The sequence below is a fragment of the Sinocyclocheilus grahami genome, unplaced genomic scaffold (genome assembly GCF_001515645.1).
Source record: "Sinocyclocheilus grahami isolate Dianchi unplaced genomic scaffold, SAMN03320097.WGS_v1.1 scaffold1001.1, whole genome shotgun sequence".
Lineage (NCBI taxonomy): Eukaryota > Metazoa > Chordata > Actinopteri > Cypriniformes > Cyprinidae > Sinocyclocheilus > Sinocyclocheilus grahami.
The window spans coordinates 219960-246792 of record NW_015506180.1 but is presented as its reverse complement, the minus strand read 5'-3'; the positions used below and the strand labels follow the sequence as shown (position 1 = coordinate 246792).

Genomic DNA, 26833 nt, shown 5'->3' with positions numbered 1-26833 from the left:
CCCCCCCCCCCCCCCCCCAAAAAAGTAAATAAAAAGTTTTTTGTTTACTAATATTTGCATTGTATTTATGAAACACTTTGCCCAAGTTACAAGCAGATGAGAACATTTCCATTTCTGCAGCCCTGACATTATGATTATCTTTAATCATTCAACCTGTCATTATTGTCATTATTTTATATCTTCATTTTTGCAGTTTAACTGCTGCGGGGCACTTTATGCGCCCACCACCAAAAAACAATCACAAAGTCCCTCTTCTACGAAGCATAAATTAGACAGAGCTTCATCCCTGTATAATACTGAAACTAAATATTAAAGCACATCTGCTGTGCTCATATTGACATCAAATCAATGTAGATTTACTGTGTGGACATGCGGACCACAAGCACGGCTAAAAACTCACAGAACTGTTCGATCAGGGAAGCCAACGTGCTTCTCATGAGCAGCTATGTTTAGATGCCGACCTAAATATAAAATAAAAGTACTGAAATATGATGATCCGGAACCCAATATGTGCAAAAACTATATGTACAGTACAGTGGATCAAAAAACAAAGTAACATGGATTGAGTTGAACTCAGCAGTAGGAAAGTTTGCCCTAGTGCAAACTTTTAAAATATTCTTAAATATTTGAAATATACATTGTGATTCAAGTTTCTTTACGTGGGGGAGAACCTGCACATGATAACAGAAAGCCAATTTATTTATTTTTAAAAATATATTTGGGTCTTTGCTGAATTATGCCCAGCTCCTCCCATCAGCTCACACACACATGAAATATTATGCATGAAAAACAGTTCATGACCGTGTATTTTTCTTCTTCTTGTTGGGGCGATTTCTCTTTTAGTTAGTATTTTAGTATGCGTTTGAGGGCAGAACACACGCAGCAGAGTTTAAGCTCTGTCAAGGCATTACTTTGGCATTCATTGATTTTGTCTTATTTGTGTATGTTTGTGTTAAAAAGTCCAGATAACTGTAACATTACAGTACCAAAAACCCTCCACGGCTTTCTGTCCTTTACGTATCGATCAAAGTGCCTGTTTGACTGCTCTGTGACCTCTGTCTTCATGAATAACAGATGGATCACGCCCCTGCGGGCTCTTCCTACGTATCCCAGCATCCAGTACAGTCCAGGCCAGGCAGAGTCCTTGGGCCTTGTGGTGTTATCACCATCATTTGCTGTTATGGAAACTTTGAGGGACTTTGGCTTTCTCGATTTTGGTTTGGCTCGCTCGTGAGCCTTCCCCTGAGCCGAGAGAGTCCCTTCCCATCATGCCTTTCTGAGCTAAACGCTCAATGTGCTTTCCCGGCAACCTCTTGGCTTTTCCAGGTGTCGGGGCTACCGTGGGAGAATGTTTCTGTAGTCCGACAGGTTCCCGGACTGTGAGTGATGATGCTGCTGTTGTTGTTGCTGCTGTTGTGGCTGTACGTATCCCACAGTACTTTGCTGCGGAATGCTATGGGTGTGGAATAAGGCCTGAGTGGGAGCACTGTGAATCAGACCCTGAGGCTGCATCTTCAAGAGAGAAAAAGATATTTGGTTCCTGAATGTTTTTAAGGCACAATAAGGTGTCCGAGTCCTTCATATGAATCAGACAACATGATTCAAGACTATATGATTCAGATGATGACTAAAAAGAACTCTAAATCTGAATCACAAGGAATCAAATTTGTGTTTGTTTACCTGAAAGAACTGCTGAGGTTGTTGTAGTGGTAAGCTGTGTGGGGCAGCCGACGGGTGAGGCGCGTAGGTGGGCGTGGCCTGATGGGTGATGAAACTATTATGGGGGATCACGATTGGTGAGGTGAAGACGGGGGAAGGGACAAGCACAGCGTTGCAATTCACCTGCTGCACAGGGAAGGAAGGAGCCATCATCTGCTGGTCCAGAGGATATCTGTAACACACAAACATTATTGGTGAATTTTGAATAGTGTGCTAGCATACTACTCATACTATTTCTGTTATGACACAAATAGTAAAAGTACTATGCTCTTCCAAATTTAGCCTACCATTCGGGTCTATGACTTTGTTCATTTTGAATGGGGCCATCATGCACACAAACACTCACTTGGTTTGCTGAATAGTTGAGCTGCATTGGGAAGACTGGGCCCCCCCATTGCTGTCTGGTACAAGCGTCTGCATTGGTTGGTTTAGTAGCATCCTACCAATCCAAATACACTCTGCATGATCTTACTGATCAATTCAGGGAACATGTTTGTTACAATCACACATTCTGTAATATTTCCAAATTCAGCCAATCAGGAAGCTCCCTCACTCTACCAATCAGAAAATGCCTCTCATTCTGTTGTCCCCAGTAGAGTCGTGACTAAATTAGATCATTACTACTAATATAATGGATCTATTGTAACAGCCACATAATGGTTATTTTTTGCTAAAATGGTTCAAATATCCTCATAAACTGCTGTTCCAATCAGAGATGTTGTATTAGGCACTAGATTGTTTTCTTCAGATTTCAAGAATATAATTACCAGAATATAAATGTCTATCTGATTTGAGCCATTTGAATTTAGAGGTTTTACAGTTAGTATATTAAATGATCGGCACAGAAATTCTGTCAGATTTTTTGGGGATTTGTCTGTCCAGACCAGGAGTAGGCGAGTTCGGTCCTGGAGAGCCGCTGTCCTGCAGAGTTTAGCTCCAACCCTGAAAATAAACCCTCACCTGCCTGAAGCCTTAGTAATCCTGAAGACATTGGTTAGCTTATTCAGGTGTGTCCGATTAGGGTTGGAGCTAAACTCTGCAGGACCCTGGTCCAGACCAACGCATAAAAAAATGGGAGACAGGCTGAATGAAAGTGCAAATTCACTCTCTAGGCTCTAGCTGTAGTTGGTGCTTTAGGTTAAGGTTAATTCGGGTTAAGTCGGGATTCAAGGAATACTATTTTGGACTCCAAGTCTCTACTATTTTCAACTGAGAATATTATCTCAACAGCTGTTTATAAGCACTATTTATTCATATCACACATTTAAGCTATGGTTTAAAAAAAATCACAGTGTACACAACATTCTCTGGACTCAAGGCATCCCGGATACCAATATTTTAACAACTCATAAAAGATGAATCACTGTCTGGGATAGGATAAAGGTTAGGATCCAGATTTTTCAGGAGTATTGAACCGAATTTACACACTAAATATTCGTCTTAGTGTGAACAGGCCTTTACAATGTTCTTCTCCCACAGTAAACTGTGTTTTTCTGTCTGTTAAGGTGTGTTGTTACCGTAGCTGTCCGTCTTGGCTGTAGTCTGTGTTTCTTTGGCACTGTGTGTCGTGCTGGGTTCGGTGTCCGTGGTTGGGTGAGAACATCATTGGGTTGCTATAGAAGGGTGTGGTGAGACTGGTGTGTGTCTGCATTGGAACACTGACGGCCTGCATGTGTCCAGTCTGAACCAGTCTCTGCTGCCCCTAAACACACACAAACAAGACATCCATAACTGTAGGAGTCTGTGAGTGAGTAATTTGTATGTGTGTGTGTTGTGTGTAATGTGTACCTGAGCAGATGAGCTACTGGGCTGTTCTCGGAGCAGTATGTGTGATGAATGTGAAACACAGTGTTGAGGTTTGGGGTGGGTGCTGTGTTGGGACGGCCTGCCTGGACCCTGCTGCTGCAGACCAGAACTGGTAAACTCTCCCTGTATCGGCTGCTGGAGTAACATCTGCAAACACAGAGATCCAAACACACTGTTTAGAACCAGACAGTTTAGTTCGAAAAATAAAGTCAGACTCCAAAACAAACTTCCCCTCTGAATGCAGTAGCTTTTTTCCACAGAAAAGGAATATTGTATAATTACACTACAGTTCAAAAGTTTGGGATAAGTAAGATTTTTTTTTTTATTAATATTTGTATTTAGCAATGTCACACTAAATTGTTCAAACGTGACAGCAATGCCATTTATAATGTTACAAAAGATTTCTATTTCAAATAATTGCAGTTCAAATCAATGCTATCCATTCATCAAAGAATCCTTTAAAAAGTATCACAGTTTCCACAAAAGTTCTGAACTGTTTTCAACATTGATACTTATAACAAATATTTCTTGAGCACTAAATTAACATATTAAAATTGATTAGAAAAGCATATGATTTCTGAAGGAGTCAGAAGTATGACACTGAAGACCAGAGTAATGGCTGCTGAAATTTCAGCTTTTTGCCAATAATAATGTTAAATATATTAAAATAAAATTAACAACGGTTATTTTAAACTGTAATAATATTTTACAATATAACTGTTTCTACTGTTTTTGATCAAATAAATTCAGCCTAGGTGAGCTTCGTTCAAAAACAATAAAATAAATCTTACAGCGATGTATATATTTCTTCTTCTTTTTATATCACATTTTCTATCTGACCCAAATTTGCACAAATAAAGATAATACTGAATGTTTATGACTATGTGCAAGTACCTGTAGATTAGCGAGTTGTAGTTTCTCTTTAATGTCGTGCAGCTCTTGTTGTTGTGTTTTGATGTCGGCCTGTAGGATGCGTGTCCGCTCCTCTAGCTGCTCTTTCAGCTGATGCATGACGCCTAACTGAGGCTGCTGGAATCCGTACAGAGACTGTGTCTGCAAACCACATGCACACAGATCATTGAGAACACACACTCAAATATACAAAAGGAGTCAAGAGCAGCCACACATAGCCCTTTCCTACCTTTTGGAAACTGTGAACTTCTCTCAAAACCGGCCTTTGTTTCCACTAAGCCGAATGAAGATGTGACTGACTACATTATTCCATAACATTTTGAAAAGCTATTTTAGAAAACAGTTTGGTTCAGAGTGCGAGCTGCAGTGGCCAGAAGTTATAACAAATAAAATTTATAGAAATCAACTGACAGTACATACACAAACTTCAGATAATTTTATTTTAGATGCACAAGGAAAATAAAGTGGCTGCAGAAAGAGAGCAACTGGGGGAGACTGACCATAGTGGAATGCTGACTGCAGGAGGGGGAGAGTGACGTGGGTTCAGAGGAGCTCTGCCTCTGAATCAGGGCCTAAAACAGAGAGACGAAACACTCTGTACACACACAGACTCTGACAGAATACTCACAGAATACTAACACACACACTAACACACAAAGGTTTGGGGTCTGTGCAATTTTTTTTTAAAGGAAATTGATTTTTTATTCATCAAGGAAGCATTAAATTGATCTAATGTAAAGTAAAGATTTTTATTTTGTTACTAAAGATATACATTTCAAATAAATACTGTTCTTTCGAACTTTCTATTTATCAAGGAATCCTGAAAAAATCATCACACTTTCCACCAATATATTAAGCAGCACATGTGTTTTCAACATGCTAATAATAAGAAATGTTTCTTGAGGACCAAAATCAGCATATTAGAATGATTTCTGAAGGATCATGTGACACTGAAGACTGCACTTATGAAGGATAAAGATGAAAATGATAATGAGCATGTTTGCACCTTTGATCCACTATGTGGCATTCTGCTGGAACTCTTCTCAGGACCAATGGAAACAGACTGCCGTGACGATGTGCACGCTTCTGTGTACCTCACAGATGAGTTCGCTATGGACACAGACACACGCAGTGATCAGACATGCACATGATCACCTGATGCACAATTGCACCTCATAAGTGCAGAGTGTTAGCCGAGGTATGTGTTTGTACTCACACGCAGAGTCAGACAGTGCTGTGTGTGATGATTTTCTAGAGCTTTGTGACGACACTGATCGAGCGCTGCTGATTCTTTCCCGTGTAGCATCCAAAGGAGGACACATTTCCAATAACACTTCCTGCCCCTACACACACAAAACACATTAAAGGGATAGTTCACCCAAAAATGAATATTTGCTGAAAATTTACTCATCCTCAGGCCATCCTAGATGTAGATGGGTTTGTTTCTTCATCAGAACAGATTTGGAGAAGTTTAACATTACATCACTTGCTCACTAATGGATCTTCTGCAGTGAATGGGTGCCGTCAGAATGAGAGTCCAAACAGGTGATAAAAATATCACAATAATCCACAAGACTCCAGATGATCAGTTCATGTCTTGTGAAGTGAAAAGCTGAGTGTTTGTAAGAAAGAAATCTATCATTAAGGCATTTTAACTTTAAACCGTCGCTTCTGGTCAAAATATCAGTCCATAATAATACATCAAAAGCGATATATTTGTTCAGAAATGTTTTTGCTTGTAAACAGGGCTCGATCTGTGCATATTTCTCACCCGATTCAGACAAGATTAAAGGAGAAGCAATTTTAAAGACAGAAGTTAAAATCGTCTTGATGGATTTGCTTATTACAAACATTTATTACAATGCTTCATAAGTAGATAAGTAATGGAGTTGTGTGGATTACTTGTGGATTATTGTGATATTTTTATCACCTGTTTTGGATCTGGCGACACCCATTCACTTTAGAGAATCCATTGGTGAGCAAGTGCTGTATTGCTAAATTTCTTTAAATCTGTTCGGATGAAAAAACAAACTATTAGATAAAAATAGATAAACTATCCCTTTAACATGAAAAACTATTCAGTAAGCAAATAGGAATGCAAACAGTAAAGCATTGTGTGTGTTTCCTGGGCACGTGTAGCACCTTGATTGAAGACGTTGCCATATCAGATGAGCTTTCCTCCAATCCAAACTCTCTCCTTCTCTCTGCTCGGACTTCAGCATAGCTTTAGATAGAGAAAAACATATGTTTTTACTTGTTTTTATTCTATCAACAATGTGTACTGGTATATATGGTTTATGAGGACACAAATGTGTATAATGACATGGGTACTACAACTTAAACATGGTTTATGAGGACACTTCCTGTGTCCCCCGTAAAACAACAGGCTTAAAAAAAACAAAAAACCAGTGTTTTATGAAATTCAAAAATTGCCTGTAGTTTTCTGTAAGGGGTAGTAGGTTTAGGTGTAGGGCGATAGAAAATACAGTTTGTACAGTATAAAAACCATTATGCCTATGGAGAATACCATAAACCACAAATGCAAGTATGTGTGTGTGTGTGTGTGTGTGAATTTTGAAGTCCAAACTATTTGTAGTAACACAAACTAACCACTCGATGGAAACAGAAGCTTAAAAACAACAGATAGACAATTAATTGAGCCGACTAGTTCAAGCATATTAACTACTTTTGAAGTAGTTATAAACAGGCATTTGCACACAGATATCTGTAAGTTACAAATATTATTAAAATATTTTAAAGTGTTTGAATGTGTTTGTGTGAGCATTTTTTTTTTTAAGTATTTTTGTTTATATGCATATAAATGAGTGTATGTACTTACCAGTGTGTGTGTGGCATGCACGTTCTTTACATATACATGTATAAATTATGCTTGTGTGTTTTTTACCTGACCACACTGTGTGTGCAGACGATAAACTCTGGTTTGGAGTTCCACTGGTGGTATGTGATGTAATAGTGTGTCTGTAGCCAGATCCACTGCTGCCCTTTAGTCAGAAACCGATAGTAACAGGACTTTCCTTTTCCACACTGCATCACTACAATACACACATGCAGGCACACAAACACACAAGATCAGTCGTCTCTAAAAATTATTTGAAGCTTCTTACAGGCTCTTTCATCTTTCCTGTTAGGGGCATTTTCAGCTCCTCTGTGATTCACACAAACAGAACAAAATTTCCAAGACAGTACACTGACCTAGTTTTAAAAGAGAAAGAGAGTGCGAGAGAGATAACACTCACATTGTTTATGACACTGAGCAATCAGCTCCAGGTCGTCCACATGGTAGTAATCATAACCCGAGGTCCCCAAAACCTCAAACGGCAGGTACCCAATAATAGGAGAGGCCCTGCAAACACACACACACACACACACAAACACACGTTCAGTACATACTATACACTTCTATTGAGCTGCTAACCTGCACACGCACAATTCCAAGCACTGGCCCATTTTACTAAACAAGAACTCAATCTATAACACCCATTAAACTGGCTGTGTACTTTCTCTTGAGACTAAAGGAATGAATCATGGGGGCTCAGATGAACCTGCAGACACTCATCACCATGGGAACTGCTGAAATAAGCAAGATGGGTATCCATAGCCTGCCTGAGTCACGTATGCGTGTGTAAATACAGAGGCATGTAAGCCTAACAGTGTAGTGGCTAAATCTTTTTTTTAAGAAGTCTCTAATGGTCACCAAGCCTGCAATTATTTGATCCAAAATACAGTACAACAGTAATATTGTGAAATATTATGTCAATTTAAAATAACTGTTTTCTATTTTAATATATTCTAAAAATGTAATTTATTCCTGTGATGGCAAAACTGAATTTTCAGCAGCCATTACTCCAGTCTTCAGTGTCACATCATCTTTCAGAAATCATTCTAACACACTTTTTGCTGCTCAATATTAGGTGCTTCTTATCATAGTCAATGTTGAAAACTGCTGTGCAGCTTAATAGTTTTGTGGAAATCGTAATTTTCTGATGAATAGAAAGTTCAAAAGAGCAGCACTTAGCTAAAAAATTATAAATATGTAACATTATAAATTTAATCAATTTAATGCATTCTTGCTGTATAGAAAACTTTAGAACGGTGTGTGTGTGGGTGTATATACAGTATATGTTAACTAAAAAAATGCACATATATATATATACAGTATATACATATGTGTTTGTGTAACATCATCTTTCAGAAATCATTCTAACACACTTTTTGCTGCTCAATATTAGGTGCTTCTTATCATAGTCAATGTTGAAAACTGCTGTGCAGCTTAATAGTTTTGTGGAAATCGTAATTTTCTGATGAATAGAAAGTTCAAAAGAGCAGCACTTAGCTAAAAAATTATAAATATGTAACATTATAAATTTAATCAATTTAATGCATTCTTGCTGTATAGAAAACTTTAGAACGGTGTGTGTGTGGGTGTATATACAGTATATGTTAACTAAAAAATGCACATATATATGTATACAGTATATACATATGTGTTTGTGTTAAATACAAATGTTAAATATTAATGGCTTAATGTTCAGAGAGAGTAAACTATCTGTACGTTTTATAGGTTGATTGTCTCAAAACAGTATTTGTTCTCAACCGGCTTGACACAGCAATACTGGTTCAACCAACTGCATGAGTTTGGGGACGGGACTATCTGTATGACTGACCATTGGAATACACAGGGAGTGTTTGGGAAACCTGTTTGAAAACCACAATATTTTCAGTGATGTATAAATGACACACTTCCCCTTTAAAAGAGAGTGTCTGACAAGACAGCTCAAATGTCCAATTATAGCTCTGTAGGGAACAGGAACATCCAGTACTCACACACACACACACAGTTATGTAACTCTCTGGGGGTCACAAACGCCTCCTGAGTAAACAATCTCTATGCTGAAATTTATGAATGGTCACAGCAAAATGAAAGCATCATATTAAAATACGAGTGTGAGAACTGATTCAAGCACATGCACATCTGATGACATCCTGATGACAAGTCTGAATTAGCAGATGTAAGTGGGTCAGTAACTGATGAATGTATCAAACAAATGACATAATCAGAAAGAGTCATGATTCAAATGGACCAAAATGGGTGTATCATAAAAGACCATGTAGAATCACAACATCAGAGGAGTTGTTTGCATAATGAAGCGGTGTTTGACTCACCTGTGATCTAAGAAGAGAAATTTCCATTCCAGACTGTGTCTTGATGTGAATTCATCACACACATCCTCCACGTTGCACAGATCCTTCAACACACACACACACACACAATAAGTCTGTCCTTCCTTTGACGTAAGGATGAATGAAAGCAGTATTTGCACAATAATGATTGTTTAAGTGCATGTGAATCAGTGTTTTTGTGTTTGTGGGTGTAGTTTCACTGTTACCTTCAGGAACTGAGGGGTCACAAGTCTCACTGTGGCTATGAGACAGATCTGCTCCTCTAGTGAGGACTGCAGCGTGCGTGGGAATGTCAGCTCATAACCATTACTTGAGGACAGAGGCACTGCGACACACATAAAACATGTTCTGTTTAAAAAAATCTTGCAATGACCAGATTTTAGAAATCAAGTATGAATCTGAGCACAAGGTATATTTTACATATATTCTACTCTATTCTAGTGGAAGGATGGCACTGAATGAATTTAAAATGTATTTTTTTCTTTCTATGTTTATACTTATTTAATTTCTATTTTGATTTATTATTATTTTTATTATGTTTATCTACACAGCTAAGAAGCTGAAGTTATATTCTTTATATAAATGTGTATATAACAAATACAAATCTTGAATCTTGAAATAAATAAAAAATACAAAGATGTTTTTATTATATTTTAATGTAAGAAAAATAATATATTGAAAAAAATAAAAATGTCTGTAAAAATATTTATATATATTTAAAGGGGTCCTATTATACTCTTTTACAAAGTCTTGATTGTGTACTAGAACAGGCTCTCAAACTAGGTTGTTCGAAAAACATTATTTTTCACATATTTTACATTATTACAACACCTCTCTCCCCAGTCTGGCATGAACGACTCGAATAGTTCCTGTATCAAATGAAGGCCCGCCTTCTGAAATACGAAATGTGCTGTGATTGGTTAGCTGGGCCAGTGTGTGTTGTGATTGGCAGCACTCGGCGTCTGGTCGGGAAATGTCACGCCCCTTTGCATAGCAGCCTGCGAGTTTCAGTGTAAATATTGCGTCAAAAATCAAATCAATTTGAGCGTGATATAACCCCGGATGATTGTAACCAGGTCTCGTCCCATTCGTTGATATTTGTGATATCACAAATCCCGGAAAATATGCGTTGTAGTCCAAACGAGTCGTTCGTTGTAGTTTTTGAAAAGTGATTTCTGTTAAATAAAATATCTCCTTTTGAATTGGACTTTGCGCCTTGTAACTTCGCAGATCTTTTTTATGCTCAAACAGCAACATTACAGACTAACTAAAGTTGAAAAAGTGAAAAAGCATAATCGGACCCCTTTAAAAATAAAAATAATAATTGAAAAAGAAATAAAAATATTTATTTAAATATATATAAAATAACACAAACACAAAAAAAACTTAGCATAGTTTTGGCCGTGGCTTGATTGTTTTCATGTCTATTTAAATTTCAAGATTATTTTTGTTTTCACATTCCCTATTAGTGAAGATGTAACCTCACAATGACATTCTACATGCAAATGAAGAAACGGACCAATAATTCCAACATGGGCAAATGCCTCCTCCTCATTAAATCTCTTCCTCAACCAAATGCCCAGAAAGAAAAACAAATGCATGTTCATTCCAAATGCTTGTTATCACAGATAAAGCTTACTTCAGGAATCAAGTAATATAAAAATGTAACTATCCATCAATTATTAGTGTCTCTGTTTGTGTTGCATGTGGCTGGGAGTGATAAAAGTGACAAATAAAAACCCACCATTATTATGAAACTTGAAATCTCCAACAAATTTGACATATTCGTACGTGGGTGGTTCTTTCGGGTCAATGTTCCCCCTTGCTAAATGACAGCAGAACTCAACATGCGTCTCATCTGAAAGAAATAAAAGAAAAAGAGTGCGCAGGGAGAGGAAAGAAACTGTTAGCTGCTGATATAACAGCAATTCAGTTTGTCAGACAAACACACAAGGTTAAGGCTAATGTTCTATTATGGCTGTGGCCCCAGTGTGACTTTGATGATTATCCTAAAATAGAGTACAATGACCTGACTGACTGTACAACAGTCTGTGTGTGTTTAAGAACAAGCAAGTGTAACCAGTGAAACAGAGGTGGTTCTGGTGATTAAATAAGATTTTTGGTGAGTGTTTGTGTGTGTGTGTGCATGTATGTCTTAGGGATTGTGTCAGGGTAAGAGATGTGGGAGTGTTGTAACAGATAATCTGTGTTACACTGCACACACAAGAGCCTCTATAATTAGCCTTGAGTGTAATCATAGAGCACCCTACTGCCACTACACACAGCACACACTCACAGCACATTGCATACAACTGTGTGTGTGTGTGTGTGTGTGTGTGTGCATGTGTATGTGATAGATTGTATGCTGATCTGTGCATGCATGCATACTGTATATATACTCACTACTGTTGAGTAGGTCCACAGCAGACGGCTCCGTCAAGAGCATGTGTGATGACAGAAGTTTATACACCTCTCCGTGCTCTCGTTCTGGCAAGAAGTTCAAAATGTTCTGGTCCACCATATCTGACTGAGACACAGCAGTCTGGTGATTAAATAAGATTTTTGGTGAGTGTTTGTGTGTGTGTGTGTGCATGTATGTCTTAGGGATTGTGTCAGGGTAAGAGATGTATGTGGGATTATCATGTATGTGGGAGTGTTGTAACAGATAATCTGTGTTACACTGCACACACAAGAGCCTCTATAATTAGCCTTGAGTGTAATCATAGAGCACCCTACTGCCACTACACACAGCACACACTCACAGCACATTGCATACAACTGTGTGTGTGTGTGTGTGTGTGTGTGTGTGTGCATGTGTATGTGATAGATTGTATGCTGATCTGTGCATGCATGCATACTGTATATATACTCACTACTGTTGAGTAGGTCCACAGCAGACGGCTCCGTCAAGAGCATGTGTGATGACAGAAGTTTATACACCTCTCCGTGCTCTCGTTCTGGCAAGAAGTTCAAAATGTTCTGGTCCACCATATCTGACTGAGACACAGCAGTATCCATGACAACATCACTCCTTACTCACTTCCATTAGTGCTACACAATGCACTACATTTCCCATAATACTAAGCACGTATGTACTACATAATTTCACAAGAATCCTAATTTTGAACAATATATTTTCACAAATCATTTTTAAAAATAATTTGAAATAGAAACATTATTATTATTAATAGTAGTAGTAGCAGCAGTAATAGCAGTATTTATGGTTCAATAAAAATTACACCATCAAAATAAACCACCTTGTGGCAATGTTGTTACTGTTTCCTAAAACTATATCTATTAAAAATATTTTTCTGTATTTTTCCCTTTTCACATTTCCGGGTTTCCCAGAAGTGGAAGTCGTCATAGTTGGGTAACTTCTATAGAGGTTATAGATGTATGAGACTACATCAAATATATTTTTTTGTGTTTCCATTTGCACAAATAGCACTTTCAAAAATAAAAAAAATAGAGAGAGATTGATAACGGCAATCAGAAGAGCGAACAATGTCAAATTTACCATCACTCCCACAGATGCTGCATTATAAATGTACATAAGTTGTATTTTTTTTTTATTATTAAAATGAGAAATGTGAAAATGTTAAAAGGGTCCAATGGAATAAAGTTGAAATAAATTTTAAATGTTGCCTTGGCAACTAACTGAAATAAATAAGTTCAAGTGTTAAAATGGTTAAAACTAAAACTGAAGTAAAATAAATAACATAGAATTTATATATATATATATCACACATCAAAAAATATATAAAAATAATAACAATTACTACAACTGAATCTAAAATAAAAAATTGAAAATATAAAAATAAAAGCTAATTCAAAATATTAATAAACACTATAATAGCACATAAACAATACTAAAACTGCCTTGTGGATAGAACTAGCTTTCTGCTGTTATTGGGACTGAGTTCCAATCCAAGCACCATCTTAAGAAAATCATAAGAGTATTAGCACAATCGGAGTAGATCCATAATTGCTACACATGACCTTCAGAGCCACCTGAGTACAGCTTGCTCTGTTCCTCAATAACAAGGGTCTGCTAAGCCCAAGAGTCTGCTTAATAAGGCCAGAGTTTGATAGGTTTGATAGTTATGAAACTATCTATCAGTATCATCATACAGCATTTGTGACTCACACACAGCAGGAACCGAACTAACGGTAAAGTTTGGAATCAAATCTCATTAGACTGGCAGCATGTCATCACAGAATGAATGGATTTTGACGCATTTGCAGCATTAAGAAGAGAGGTACATTGATTCAGGTTTATGAAGTACGTTTTTTTCTGTAGTAATTGAAACCACTTAACTGCCAATAACATTCCACTTCAATTGGGGGTACATTTTTCTGACAATTTCCCGAAAATTTTCCATGAGGCACAGCAGTTGACATTTCATGATTTTCAGATACTGTACAAATAAAGGCCTAAAAAATTTGAAGCATTTACTAAGGACTGTTGTCAACAGCCTACAGAAAACCTGCTGTGTGGGGGCTGCCTTGTCTATGTTTAGAAAAACATGACAATTATATTACTAATAACAGTTTGTCAGACTAGTCATAATAAAACACAGCATTCTCAGCGGTAATGAGTTCATTTGATGAAAAGTAAAGCACTGAATCAAGTTTTCTTGGATGCACTGAACTGGAGTTTATTGTTTTGGAATCGCATCCTTTACTTACCGGCAGATGACCAATGAGAGACGAGACACTGTCAGATACATATATGATATTCCCATCTGTAGTAAGAGCTATTAGGAAACCATCCAATGCCTGTCATAACACAAAGAATGTCATTTTGAATCAGCAGAAATTCTCATAATATACTGATGACAATGTTACTTTTGTTATTTAAGAAATAGTTCATCTAACAATAAAAATTCCATCAGAATTGAATCATCAGTCTTTATTCAGTGAATGACTGAACTGAACTTTGAATATTTGGTCTTGTCCTCACACAATGTAATAATTGGGTATTTAATTTAATGTGCGAGAAAATGTATTCGTTTACAATTTCTTTCATCAAAGCTGAGAAAGCTGGTTATTAAAACCTTGCTAGCTGCAGAGTGTTGTCTATCAGCCTCTTGAGGTTGCACTATTTTGTCATTGTTTTCTTTATGTAACGAGAAATAAATGAAGGATTCCCCATCCCATAACATCTTCCCACGTTGCTGCTTTTACATGCCTCTTATTGAACTTGTACCTTGGAAAATCTAAGACTGGGAACTGAGAAGAGCCAGAGGTTGTTTTTGAAAGGAAGTGTTCAAGTGTGAATGTTTCCTTAATGCTGGAAACTCTAGGGATAATTCAAAAATGCCCCATAAAAAGCTCAACTTCCGGTTTTAAGGCTATAGGAATGCAGTGTGCAGGTCAGGCTGACTCTCTATATTAACATCCTGTATTTCTGCTACATGATTAAAGTTAAACTTATATGAGTTTCCTTTATTTGTAAAGTGTGTTACTTTTTAAGTAGGCTCCACATTTATGCCTGAAGCAGTGCTATAAGGCTTTTCATAGCCTGGCAAAATACATGATGTGTTGACAGCACGGTACTTAAGAAATACAGCTGAAGTGTGGAGTATTCCCACAGGCCAATAGAAAAACTGAAGGTTGATGAAGCAGATATGACGGTTACAAGATTCCTTTACCTCCAGCATTAACTGGGTGAATTCCTCGTTGCTGAGGAAAGAAGGCTTCCAGTCCTGCCGGACCTCACAAGATTCTGTTTGCGCAGTGATCTCTGGAAAACATCAAACAGCAGGAAAATGCTGTGAGAACTTGATTGTGGAATTCTGAGAAAGGAACTGTGGACTAATAGGTTTGGATGGAATGGGTAAAAATGGAAAGAAATTTTAATCAAACAGTATGGAAGTCTGAGATTGGAAGTTGGAAATGACACTGGGATTGTTTATAGGAGCAGTGAAATCTGCTGCCAGTAAACGTTCTGCAGCTGTGCCCTGGATTCAGACAGGAAATGGAACAGGGCCCATCACAGAGCAGCTCCTGGCACACAAAGGTGTTAGTAGTGATACTCCCAGGAGCTTGCAGAAGTTTGCAAATGCAAAAATAAAATACAAATTATTCGGATCTAACCAGAGTCCAAAATATGTGTAAACCCTGGCATCAAGGTTTAAATCAATTGTGGCAGTGTTAATACGAACCTTGCTGATGTGAGGTGGGCGATTCAAATCAAATCAAACCGTCTACCAAACAAAATGGTATTTTATTCTAATGAGGTTTACCTCTCTGGAAAAATCATCAAGTTTATCTGAATGCTTAAAGGTTTTTTTCCTCTCTAGAACTGCATGCGACCACACATATGCAGAATATTCCTTGCACACGCACATATGAGGAACAAAATCATGATTCACAACTTCATGTTTTTGTGGCAGGTGCAGTTTCACTGAGAGATGATGTTTGCTCATGTCATGTATGACGTAGCAAGTGACATGAAAACCTGTGGTTTTTGTCAGAAACATGCATGGAAAAAACAGCCAAATCATTTAATTGAAATTGTTCATAAACATAATGCAAATACATGTCCTGGTTGATAATATTCATTATACATTTACAATATAATGTTATATATTATTTTATTTTTTTAAAAATATTAAATGGCAGACAATAAAAAAACAACAACATTTGAACCATGGTTTTAGCACAGAGCTGGGTATCATTCTGGTTTTTGAAAATAATTTTTTCAAAATTTCCATAATAAATAATGTTAGCACAAAATAATGAGAGTGAATCTTTAGGTTGTGAGGGGAAATTTGATGTGTGTTAGGCACCAACATAAATGTCCATCAAACTAAATTTTTTCTTCCATCTGGTTAGAGACTGGGGGCCACTCTCAATATTTTAATGTGATGTTTCTCCCTCACCTTTCTGTTTCTGCAGGAAGTCAATGGTCCTCTGCAGGATGGTGGATTTGTCCATCTTGCGGGGGTGACCTTGACCCTGCAGCATTGTACACAGCTCTTTAATGAGAACATTGAACTGGTCTCTTCTCTTCTTCTCTGATTTATTACGGGACGCCCTGCAGAGAGAGAGATGGACAAAAAGCATGCATTAAAAATAAACGTACATATGTTGACTACACACGTACATATAAATGGATTAAAACAGTTTTTAATGACATAGTTTTACTGATAATTTGGCCTTGAAACGACAAGACATCTTCAAAAAGGAAACGTCTGAATGCAATGACAGTGTTTGTGTATGACTTCTAATGAGAATCCCAGATAACGGTAATGAATTACAAACACGTCTATTACACACAGCCTTATCTCTTATATGCCTCAACAATTTTACAAATTTCAGTTCAATTACAATAGAGGATATTGAATCCAGCTAATGGTTTATATAAAGTCTCCAAATGAAAGATTACTCTCGGGTGTGAATGCTCTATTATTTCAGATGTTCCTGACACTTGGGAAACATTACCTATTGAGTAAAATTGCAAACACCTGTGCTGGTAACAGTCATTCTGTGGTGCACAAGGTCATGCAAACTGACAAAAACATTGTTTTTATAGTTGTATTGGCAGTTATAGCAAGAAGTACCAAAATTAATCAATTATATATATATATATATATATAAATATATATTTATTTTATTATTACTTTCAACCCTTTCCATTATCTTCAATTTTTATTACTCTCCTTCTTTCTCTCTCTCTCAGCCCTAGACACTTTTTCTCAAGGAAAATCTATTGTACTGAGTGAAAGTGTGAAGAGCTTTTAGAGGTGTGATTGCTTAATCATCTCTGGACACAATTACAGTTCACAGGTTTACAGTCTAATGTGGGATTTTATTATTCAACATATTGCACAATAATGTGTACTACAACTATAAAGAGCTAAACACAGACCTTTTTGCTCTGTCCTTCTCATCTTCATCCATTAAATCATCCACACAGCTGCCTGTGCTGAGAGGAAATCACAGAAAATTGTTTTTCTATTTAAAATGAATTTTTTGGCACTATTAAAATCTCACAAAATATATAAAATAGCAAATTCTAACGTTATAAACGGACAAAAACAACAAACATATCATGATGTTAGTGTAGACTCACTCCCATTCCCTCCGGGTGGACGGACAAAGGCCTCCAAACTCCGAAAGGTTGTCCATGCTCACTCCTTCTCCCATTCAGGCCGTCTGGAAAGGCTGGCGTGTCCCATTCGTGTCTTCTACACTCGAAACACCCACAGAAATTCAAATAGACACCACACGCTAACTACCCAATGCTAGTGGTTAGCCACTACTCACAAATCTCTGATAGCCAGCCACTGGTGTTACCCCACTAATGATTGGCAGCCAAGAGATGCTGCAGTTATGTTCTTACGGCTAGCCAGTCCTTAAATGCTTTAGTTAGTGATGGAAACAGCAGAACCTGTGGAGGAAAACAAAAAGGGTGTTTTAGCTGCCAGTTTTTTTTTTGTGCTGTATTTATGATTGTTTTTAGCCATGATTAATTTATTCTGTAACTGAAAGTGTCTGACAGTGCTAAGTAGTACTGGGTTGGTCATGTGATCTCAACTTAAAAAAGCTTTTTATAGACTAGAGCCTCCTGTAAGTACAGGTGCATCTCAATAAATTAGAATGTCGTGGAAAAGTTCATTTATTTCAGTAATTCAACTCAAATTGTGAAACTTGAATTAAAAGAACCAAAGACTTAAACTACTTCAGTCTGTGTGCATTGAATTTATTTAATACACGAGTTTCACAATTTGAGTTGAATTACTGAAATAAATGAACTTTTCTACGACATTCTAATTTGAGATGCACCTGTATATATATTATTAAATATATTTTTCTTTCTCTCTCTTTCTCTCTCTCTCTCTCTCTCTATATATATATATATATATATATATATTTACTTTACATGGATTTTAGCTGACAAATAAACCAGGAGACCTGGGTGCAGGTTACATGGATAAAGAATACACATTGTTCATTTACATATACTACTGACACTGAAACAAAATAAAACTGGTTAAAAGATTTTTATTGCATCTTTAATATCTGGCATTTGTTAATTGCCTTTTCGTGAAGCGGCAAACTGTTTTGTACATAATCAACAAAAAGTTTTGAATTAGTGATTTTTTTTTAATTAAACTGTATTTTTATATATTCAGTTGTTTACAAGCCTGGAAAAATGGAAAACCAACATTAATTAAATATTCTCTCTTTTTCTCTCTCCCTCTGTCAAATGAATAAAACATTGGCACCTCTCCAGATACATTACACTTCATTATTAAAGCAAATTATTAAAGCAAATTATTACTTTGAAATGTGATCTTTCTTGGGTAAATGTATTTTTTTAAGGGTTACAATTTTCCCCCAACACTGATTATAACAAAGGTGCTGTATGTACCTTTTTTTTGACTCTACATCAAAATACCATATTATGTTTGCAGATATTTAAGAAACATGCTAAGTTAACATACATGTTTATCTGAAAAATAATGCTACAGTCAGTTATTCTCCTTTGAAAATGTGTTTTCCGGGCCGGAATGTCTGTTTTGGTTTGTGAAACCCGCCCACTGCCAGTTTACCCAATTGTATTTGGGGACCCCGGGTTGCCAGTTGGCGGAAAACACAGCGCATTTAATTTCATTCATCGTCAAGTGCGCTTGTTCCTGTTGGTGTTGTCAATTTGACAACCTGCGTGCATCAAGTCCGAGGAGGAAGGGCCGGGTGAAAAAATACCTCTCCAATATTTTGAATTTGGACTGCAATACCTAGTTCAGCCACTCGGTGTCCAAACCTACATACAATCCTACATACAGCACCTTTAAATTTAATACCATGATGTAATCTGTAGGTGTATTAATGGTATAGTTATTTAAACCATACATACAGATGTTTCTTAAACCAAAAGACTGCAGGTAGATTTGTATTAAAAAAAGTAAAAGTTTACAATCTCCCCCGATCCGATCTCCTTTTCGACTTTCACAGTGAAAAAGTGTAGTTTATCAGCATGCTATGTAATATTGCAAATATAGAATATGTTTGATAAAACTGATATATTTTCATCATTCTTTTACCCAACTTGCCTCTTGCTTGCTTAATGAACACAGTCACAGGAATCTGTTATTGAACCTGTTCATTATCTAGAGCTACACACTCATTCAATAACTGCCTGCAATTGTTTCTCACGCCAACCTTTACAATGATGAAGATTTTGGGTGTATCAGAGCTGTTTTAGATCAAGTCTAATTATATACAAATCAGCTGTAGATCTCCACCATAGTCCAGTTAATAATCCTTCTGCTTTGGAGTACGCCATAAACGGTTTGAGCGGAGGTGCTGCTTACTCATTTTATCAGTTTCTGCATTAAACATGTTTAATGCAATATCCGATGACAAAGAAATGTACTGTGCACAAGAAGTATTGTGTTGACACCTATGCTTAAGCATTAATACAACACTGGCACAACCCTCAGGAAATGCTGCTTCGGCACGGAGTGCCATGACCTAGAAACATCTTTTACGCCGAGCTCTTTTCGTAATCCAACACAACAGACAATAATAAAGAGGAAAAAGTGGGAGAGAGATGAGTAGTTAAAGAGTGTATGAGAGAGTGAAAGGAGAGTGTGTGAATTTGTGTGTGTGCACTAATTATCGAACAAGATGGGATACTGTAAACACCACAAAAAAAATCATTTTCTTAATCAGTAGTGTTATCATACGTTGAGTAGGCTTAAGCATCCACACAACACTACAGAATAAGCAGTTTGAAGAATGGATGGATGGAGTATTTTTGTCTTGTTTTCCTGCAAAAATTACGGTAGTTCCAAGGGGCCATGCATTATTATTTTTTTCCTTCTTGTTTTCTCATTATCACGACTTATTTTTCTCGTGATCACAACATAACAAAAGTTGTTTTCTCGTGATCACGACTTAATTTTCTCGTGATCTCGACATAAAGTTGTTATCTCGGTTACACAACTGAGCCAAAAGGTGGCAGAACTATTGATGAATAATAAAGAGGAAAAAGTGGGAGAGAGATGAGTAGTTAAAGAGTGTATGAGAGAGTGAAAGGAGAGTGTGTGAATTGTGTGTGTGCACTAATTATCGAACAAGATGGGATACTGTAAACACCACAAAAAAATCATTTTCTTAATCAGTAGTGTTATCATACGTTGAGTAGGCTTAAGCATCCACACAACACTACAGAATAAGCAGTTTGAAGAATGGATGGATGGAGTATTTTTGTCTTGTTTTCCTGCAAAAATTACGGTAGTTCCAAGGGGCCATGCATTATTATTTTTTTCCTTCTTGTTTTCTCATTATCACGACTTATTTTTCTCGTGATCACAACATAACAAAAGTTGTTTTCTCGTGATCACGACTTAATTTTCTCGTGATCTCGACATAACAAAGTTGTTATCTCGGTTACACAACTGAGCCAAAAGGTGGCAGAACTATTGATGCGGAGTTGTATACAATATCCACTATACTGTATGTGTTTGGGACAGAGGACCTTCTTCCTGATCGCTATAATTTGTGCAGTTCATTACTGACATTTAATTAACTTATAAATGTTAAATGCTTGAATAAATATGATAATTTTGCTTGAAATTGTATGTTATCTTACGTTATTACTGCTGCATGACTCATCACAGTTTCTCATTAACAACGACGTAGGCTTGTAATGTGCATCTTTCTGATTTGATTGTTAATAAATGTATATTAATAAGAAATTAATAAAGAATATTAATTTAGTTCAATGATGTTATACAGTGTTGTGGTCTAATGGGTCTAATCTTTTATATTTTCGACATTTCTCTGTAAACCGCTCACACATAACAGCATCTTAAGCTTGTAACTCACATAATAATCACAGCCTATCCTACATGACTAATAAAAATCACAAACAAATTATTATAATTTATTATTATATATATCCTAATTTTATTTCAAACGAACGAGGAAAATAAAGTGAGTTGAATCCAAGCAGCTTAAGCTTTTTAGAATAGGCTTCTCCGCATTCTTCTGAAGGTGCTCCACCTGCGCTTGCGGTGAATGCAATTTGTTGTTGGACCATTTAAAGGGGTCATATGATGCGATTAAAATTTTTCCTTTCTCTTTGGAGTGTTACAAGCTCTTGGTGCATAAAGAAGATCTGTAAAGTTGCAAAGACTAAAGTCTCAAATCCAAAGAGATATTCTTTATAAAAGTTAAGAGTAAACCACGCCTACCTAAAACGGCTCGTTCTAACACGCCTCCACGTGTCTACATCACGATGTGGGAAGATTTGCATAACGCTGCCCAAATGTTCACGCAAAGAAAGAAGGCGTAACTTTTATTCTCGCTGTAGTATTGTTGTTGCCACCGCCGCCATGTCCTGAAGGCGCTGTGAGTTTCATTGTGAAAGCGAAACTACTTTGTTTGGTCTTCCAAAAGAGGACGATATCCGCTTCGTCATGACTGGAGCTGATCCGTGCTGGTCGCTGAGGAAATACATCAACTTCGCGCTGTGGATCGCCGGATCGGCTTTCACCGTGGACGAAGCGGAGACCAGCCCGGGGTTGTCACATGTGGTTGCCGCAAGCCCGCCGGACGCTCCTTCATCGAATCCGCCGGCCGCATCATTCTCAAGCCCACCTGCCTCTGCTCACTCAAGCTGGCCTCCGCATACTCTAGCCCGCCGTGTGTTTCGTTGTGAAAGCGAAACTACTTTGTTTGGCCTTCCAAAAAAGGACACGACTAGAAATCAGTGGTTAAATTGTATTTACAACACTGTTCCAGAACAGTACAACCCAAATATTCAGATTAGTCCAGCACATTTTATGGAGGACTGTTTACTGATCCTGGTAGAGTAGACTACAATGCCAGCTGTTCTGACTCACAGATTGTAAGTAAGTTTTTTTATATTTAAAGGATTTGCCACTGACTATTCAAACGCGAGTTTTGAGCAGTGTAGAGTAGCGCTTGTCGTTTGTCATTTCTCCGATCACAAATGCAGACATGGTTTTATGTTTACGCGGCGCGATGCAATGCAACGAGTAAAAAGACAGTATAAGTCATTATAATCCTTAATTATGTCCCCACTGGATGAAACAAATGCCTCGTTTATTATGGGTTTTAATGTTTTTGTCTCGTCGCTATAGAGGAGAAACAATAATGTACAGTATGTGGAAAATAATGTGTTTTTTGAACCTTAAACGGCATAAACACATTTCATTACACCAAATACAAAATAATGTTCTTTTTAGCAACATCATATGACCTCTTTAATGTTCTATAAAAGGGTCCTATTAGGTTCTTTTACAAAGTCTTGATTTTTTTTTGATGGTGTACTAGAACAGGCTCTCATACTAGGTTGTTCGAAAAACATTATTTTTCACGTATTTTACATTATTACAACACCTCTCTCCCCAGTCTGGCATGAGCGGCTTGAATAGTTCCTGTATCAAATGAAGGCCTGCCTTCTGAAATATGAAATGTGCTGTGATTGGTTAGCTGGGCCAGTGTGTGTTATGTAGGATTGGGTATCGTTTGAATTTTATCAATCTCAATTCCGATTCTTTTCGATTCCCAGTTTCAATTCCAATGTGATTAAATAATGAAATCAAACATTTATCCTGTGTCTCTTTTTTGCAAACCATTTATTGGAGCTGAATACCATGGACAAAAATCAACAGGCTACAACAGGCACGTAATTTATGAATTAATGATTAAATGACTCACTCAAGATGTACTTGATTCATTACTGGATGAATCAGCGTTCTTGAACGAATCTCTTGTATGATTCAAAGACAAATACATTTTAACAGCCCCTTTTCGCCACCTACTGGCGTAACAATGTAATCGATAAATCTTCATTTGAAGTGTCAAATTACTTTCAAAAGGTGATTTACTCTATTTTAATCGCTACCATACACATCGTACACACAGTTTATATCTGAACTATAAACTTTTATTCCAGTACTTCTGTGATTTGAATGTTTGTAACACAGAAATAATGATACTGTGTGGCTGAAAAAACTGTGAAGTTGTTTCATTCATGACAGATGACAGCTGCACGCTTTAGGTCAATGGCAGCGCGAACGCAAATTTAGTGGACTTTAAGCTTTGTAACTTCGCAGATCTTTCAGCTTCATAAAAAACTTTCCTTGCAACTTTTTAAAATAAAACACAACTAGGGAAGAAATAACAGTGGCACTTTTTTTTATTTTATTTAATAAATAATGATAACTAGGAAATATTTATAGTGCATTGTCACCATGCTTAAACTACCAACACATATACACACATCAACTGTGATTTGTGAATTCTAGAAATCTGACAGTTTTTCCTTATCAGCTGAGAAGAGGATTGTGTCTTTGAGATAATGACTGACCTATATTCACACACACCCACACACACACACACAGCTTTTTAAAACATGGTTTGCTCTGCAAAACATCACACTGACAGAAATCAGAAAAACAGCAATGCAAACATGGTGACCAAATATCTTTAGAAATGTTAGGTTGTAATAGAAAGTTTCTAAACAAAAAACTGAGCTTATAATTAGTAAGAGAATAGTGCTTCATCCAGAACTTGCCATACTGTATATATTAGTAAACATTTATACAAATGTGAGTGCAATTTACTTATTGTTTACCACAAATATTTCATACCATCAGGCTGCCTCAGAGCACAACGAGTGTGTGTGTGTGTGATACTTTATGAGGCAAGCACAAATGAGAAGCAATAGGCCTAAGTTTTAGTACAGCTGGATAGAATTAGAATACAGCACCTCCACAAACTTTATAAATACAGCACATCCACACACATTCAGGCACACGTACACTTGTATACACACAGATCACTCGCACACACACAATGTGTTTTGTCCAAGTTTCTTCAGACTAATCCACAGTAAGTGTATCTGACAAATAGTTCAAGCCTTTGAACTACAGTTTCATATTTAATTCACATTTAAAATGAAATTGAAATAGATGATGAAAGAGAAGGGACACAAAGACAGAGCAAGACGCCGTAAACTCTCAGCTAATGATTAATACAGTAGACTTTCTGCTAATAATAAACAGCAAATTCTGCCTATTGTATGATGAGCACATAGGATTCACTCTTGTGTTCAAGAGCAGCTGGACGGAGTACAACAGAAAAGAACAGAATGCAAAGGTCTCAAGATACATTTAGTAAAATTCAACTGTTTTTAACTCAATGAAAATGCAATGCTCATGGGACTAGAAACAGGTCGAGTTGCGAGCCAGTGGCCAAGGATGTCTATCTGCTACCTGTGCTTTAAAGAGAATGAATTTAGAGACACTTTTCAGAGAGGGTGTACAGTTAAAGGTTTAATGGCTTAATCATAAACCGCACGCTAAGCATCTTAAATAAAAAAAAAAATTAGTCATCCTCACTACTTGACTAGTCCGTTTTTTAGGTGATTACTCAGCCAGTTGATGATGATTATTATTATTATTATGATGATGATTATTCCTAAAATAGTAAACACTTTCTTCATAATAATCACATTCTGTTGAACATATATTCCATGCTGATAATGAGCAGCAAACTCTGACAATAACAAAGCAAATTCTCTGGCAATAATATATACAGCAAACTGTCTGCTTATAATAAACACAGCAATCATTCTGACAAATATAAAATATCTGCCGATAATGAATATAGCAAACTCTTCAGGAGTAATAGACCTAGCAAACTCTCATGATAACAAACATAGCAAGCTCTGACTCTCTTTTCTAAAAGCCTACTAAAACATTAAACTCTCAGTGACAATAAACAGAACAAACGCTGATAATAGCACATACAGCAAACTCTGCTAATAATATTTATTCATATTCAAATATCGGATAACTGCAAACTATGATTGCCCAATCAGAATCAAGTCTACCAAACAGCGGTGTAAAACTTTGACAGAAAACCCTTTGTCTATAATAAACAAAGCAAACTCTGCTAATAACAAATTATGTGTTAATAGTAAATACATCAAACCCCAGACAGAAAATCCTCTGCTAACAGCAAACAGTTTGAAAATAATAAACAGAACAAAAAAAATTAACATAGCAAAAACTCTGCTAATACCGTATTGGCCTGAATATAAGACGACCCTTATTATAAGATGACCCCCGTTTTCCAGATGTACCTTTTGGAAAAAGGCTTTTTAAAAACCAAATCTTGTTTTTTCTCAGTAAAACACATTTTGTCTTTAATTATTTTCATATTGCATATTTTTCATATTTTAATTTTTGTTTTGAAAGTATGGTAAAAACTGGTCAAATGTACCAACAATCACATTTAAAAAATATACACTTTTTGATATAGAATGGGGAAAAAAAAAAAACAGGTAGCCCATCTGAATTAGGACATTTAGGCTATCCATCTAATAGTAGCCTACCAAAATCTTATTAACAGTAGACGTTAAATCTTACTGTAGTCTTTAAATCTGGGTACTGTCTTACATTTTAAAATCACAAAGGGAGTTTTGTCCCATCAAGCTAACGTGACAGTCACGACTCTTAAGGTTATCTGCTTCTTTTGTTTTTACTTGCGATCTTTACAACACGCATTACATTACGTATTTCATGGCACACTCGTTTTATGTGTATTTGGCGCCACCTATTGTTGTGGGTGTATTATTGACATGTCAAAGTCTAGACCCTGAATATAAGACGATCGCGTTTTTTCAGATGTATTTCCAAGAAAAAAAACATTGTCTTATATTTGGGTCAATACGGTAATTAAAACTTTTACCACCAAGGGATAAAAATTGCATCAACTTATAAAGTTCCTGGGTTTGAGTTACTGCACCTTAGGGATGTCAAAACATTTTTTTAAATTTCGAATATTCGTTGAATAATTAAAAAAAAAATCCACATTCGAATGCAAAAACGTTGCATTCGAATTTAAAGGCCTGCATCAGCCGTTAGGCAGCCTTATCAGCTGCGCATGAGATGCGATGACGATGTACAGGTGGATCTCAATAAATTAGAATGTTGTGGAAAAGTTCATTTATTTCAGTAATTCAACTCAAATTGTGAAACTCGTGTATTAAATAAATTCAATGCACACAGACTGAAGTAGTTTAAGTCTTTGGTTCTTTTAATTGTGATGATTTTGGCTCACATTTAACAAAAACCCACCAATTCACTATCTCAACAAATTAGAATATGGTGACATGCCAATCAGCTAATCAACTCAAAAC

At 36.7% G+C, this 26833-nt stretch overlaps 1 protein-coding gene across 3 annotated transcripts in view; it reads right to left on the bottom strand.

The window, feature by feature from the left end:
* Positions 1 to 23: 23 nt before the first annotated feature.
* npas2 (neuronal PAS domain protein 2) overlaps positions 24 to 26833 on the bottom strand; it is a 66170-nt gene continuing 39360 nt past the window's right edge. Inside the window, exons 2-23 of one of the 3 annotated variants that reach the window (XM_016250661.1) lie at positions 17914 to 18037; positions 17720 to 17834; positions 17516 to 17572; positions 16527 to 16681; positions 15294 to 15385; positions 14329 to 14418; positions 12513 to 12636; positions 11384 to 11497; positions 9846 to 9964; positions 9622 to 9704; positions 7695 to 7801; positions 7343 to 7490; positions 6580 to 6661; positions 5654 to 5780; positions 5444 to 5547; positions 4938 to 5009; positions 4420 to 4578; positions 3508 to 3672; positions 3237 to 3421; positions 2066 to 2158; positions 1681 to 1891; positions 24 to 1512 (exon numbers count right to left, since the gene is read on the bottom strand). In XM_016250661.1, coding sequence (XP_016106147.1) covers positions 1336 to 1512; positions 1681 to 1891; positions 2066 to 2158; positions 3237 to 3421; positions 3508 to 3672; positions 4420 to 4578; positions 4938 to 5009; positions 5444 to 5547; positions 5654 to 5780; positions 6580 to 6661; positions 7343 to 7490; positions 7695 to 7801; positions 9622 to 9704; positions 9846 to 9964; positions 11384 to 11497; positions 12513 to 12636; positions 14329 to 14418; positions 15294 to 15385; positions 16527 to 16681; positions 17516 to 17572; positions 17720 to 17793 — 2538 coding nt within the window. In that variant the 5' untranslated portion in view covers positions 17794 to 17834; positions 17914 to 18037 and the 3' untranslated portion in view covers positions 24 to 1335. Of the gene's footprint in view, positions 1513 to 1680; positions 1892 to 2065; positions 2159 to 3236; positions 3422 to 3507; positions 3673 to 4419; positions 4579 to 4937; positions 5010 to 5443; positions 5548 to 5653; positions 5781 to 6579; positions 6662 to 7342; positions 7491 to 7694; positions 7802 to 9621; positions 9705 to 9845; positions 9965 to 11383; positions 11498 to 12042; positions 12162 to 12512; positions 12637 to 14328; positions 14419 to 15293; positions 15386 to 16526; positions 16682 to 17515; positions 17573 to 17719; positions 18038 to 26833 lie in introns of those variants that run through there. The other 2 variants (XM_016250662.1, XM_016250663.1) reach the window with 2 other exon arrangements.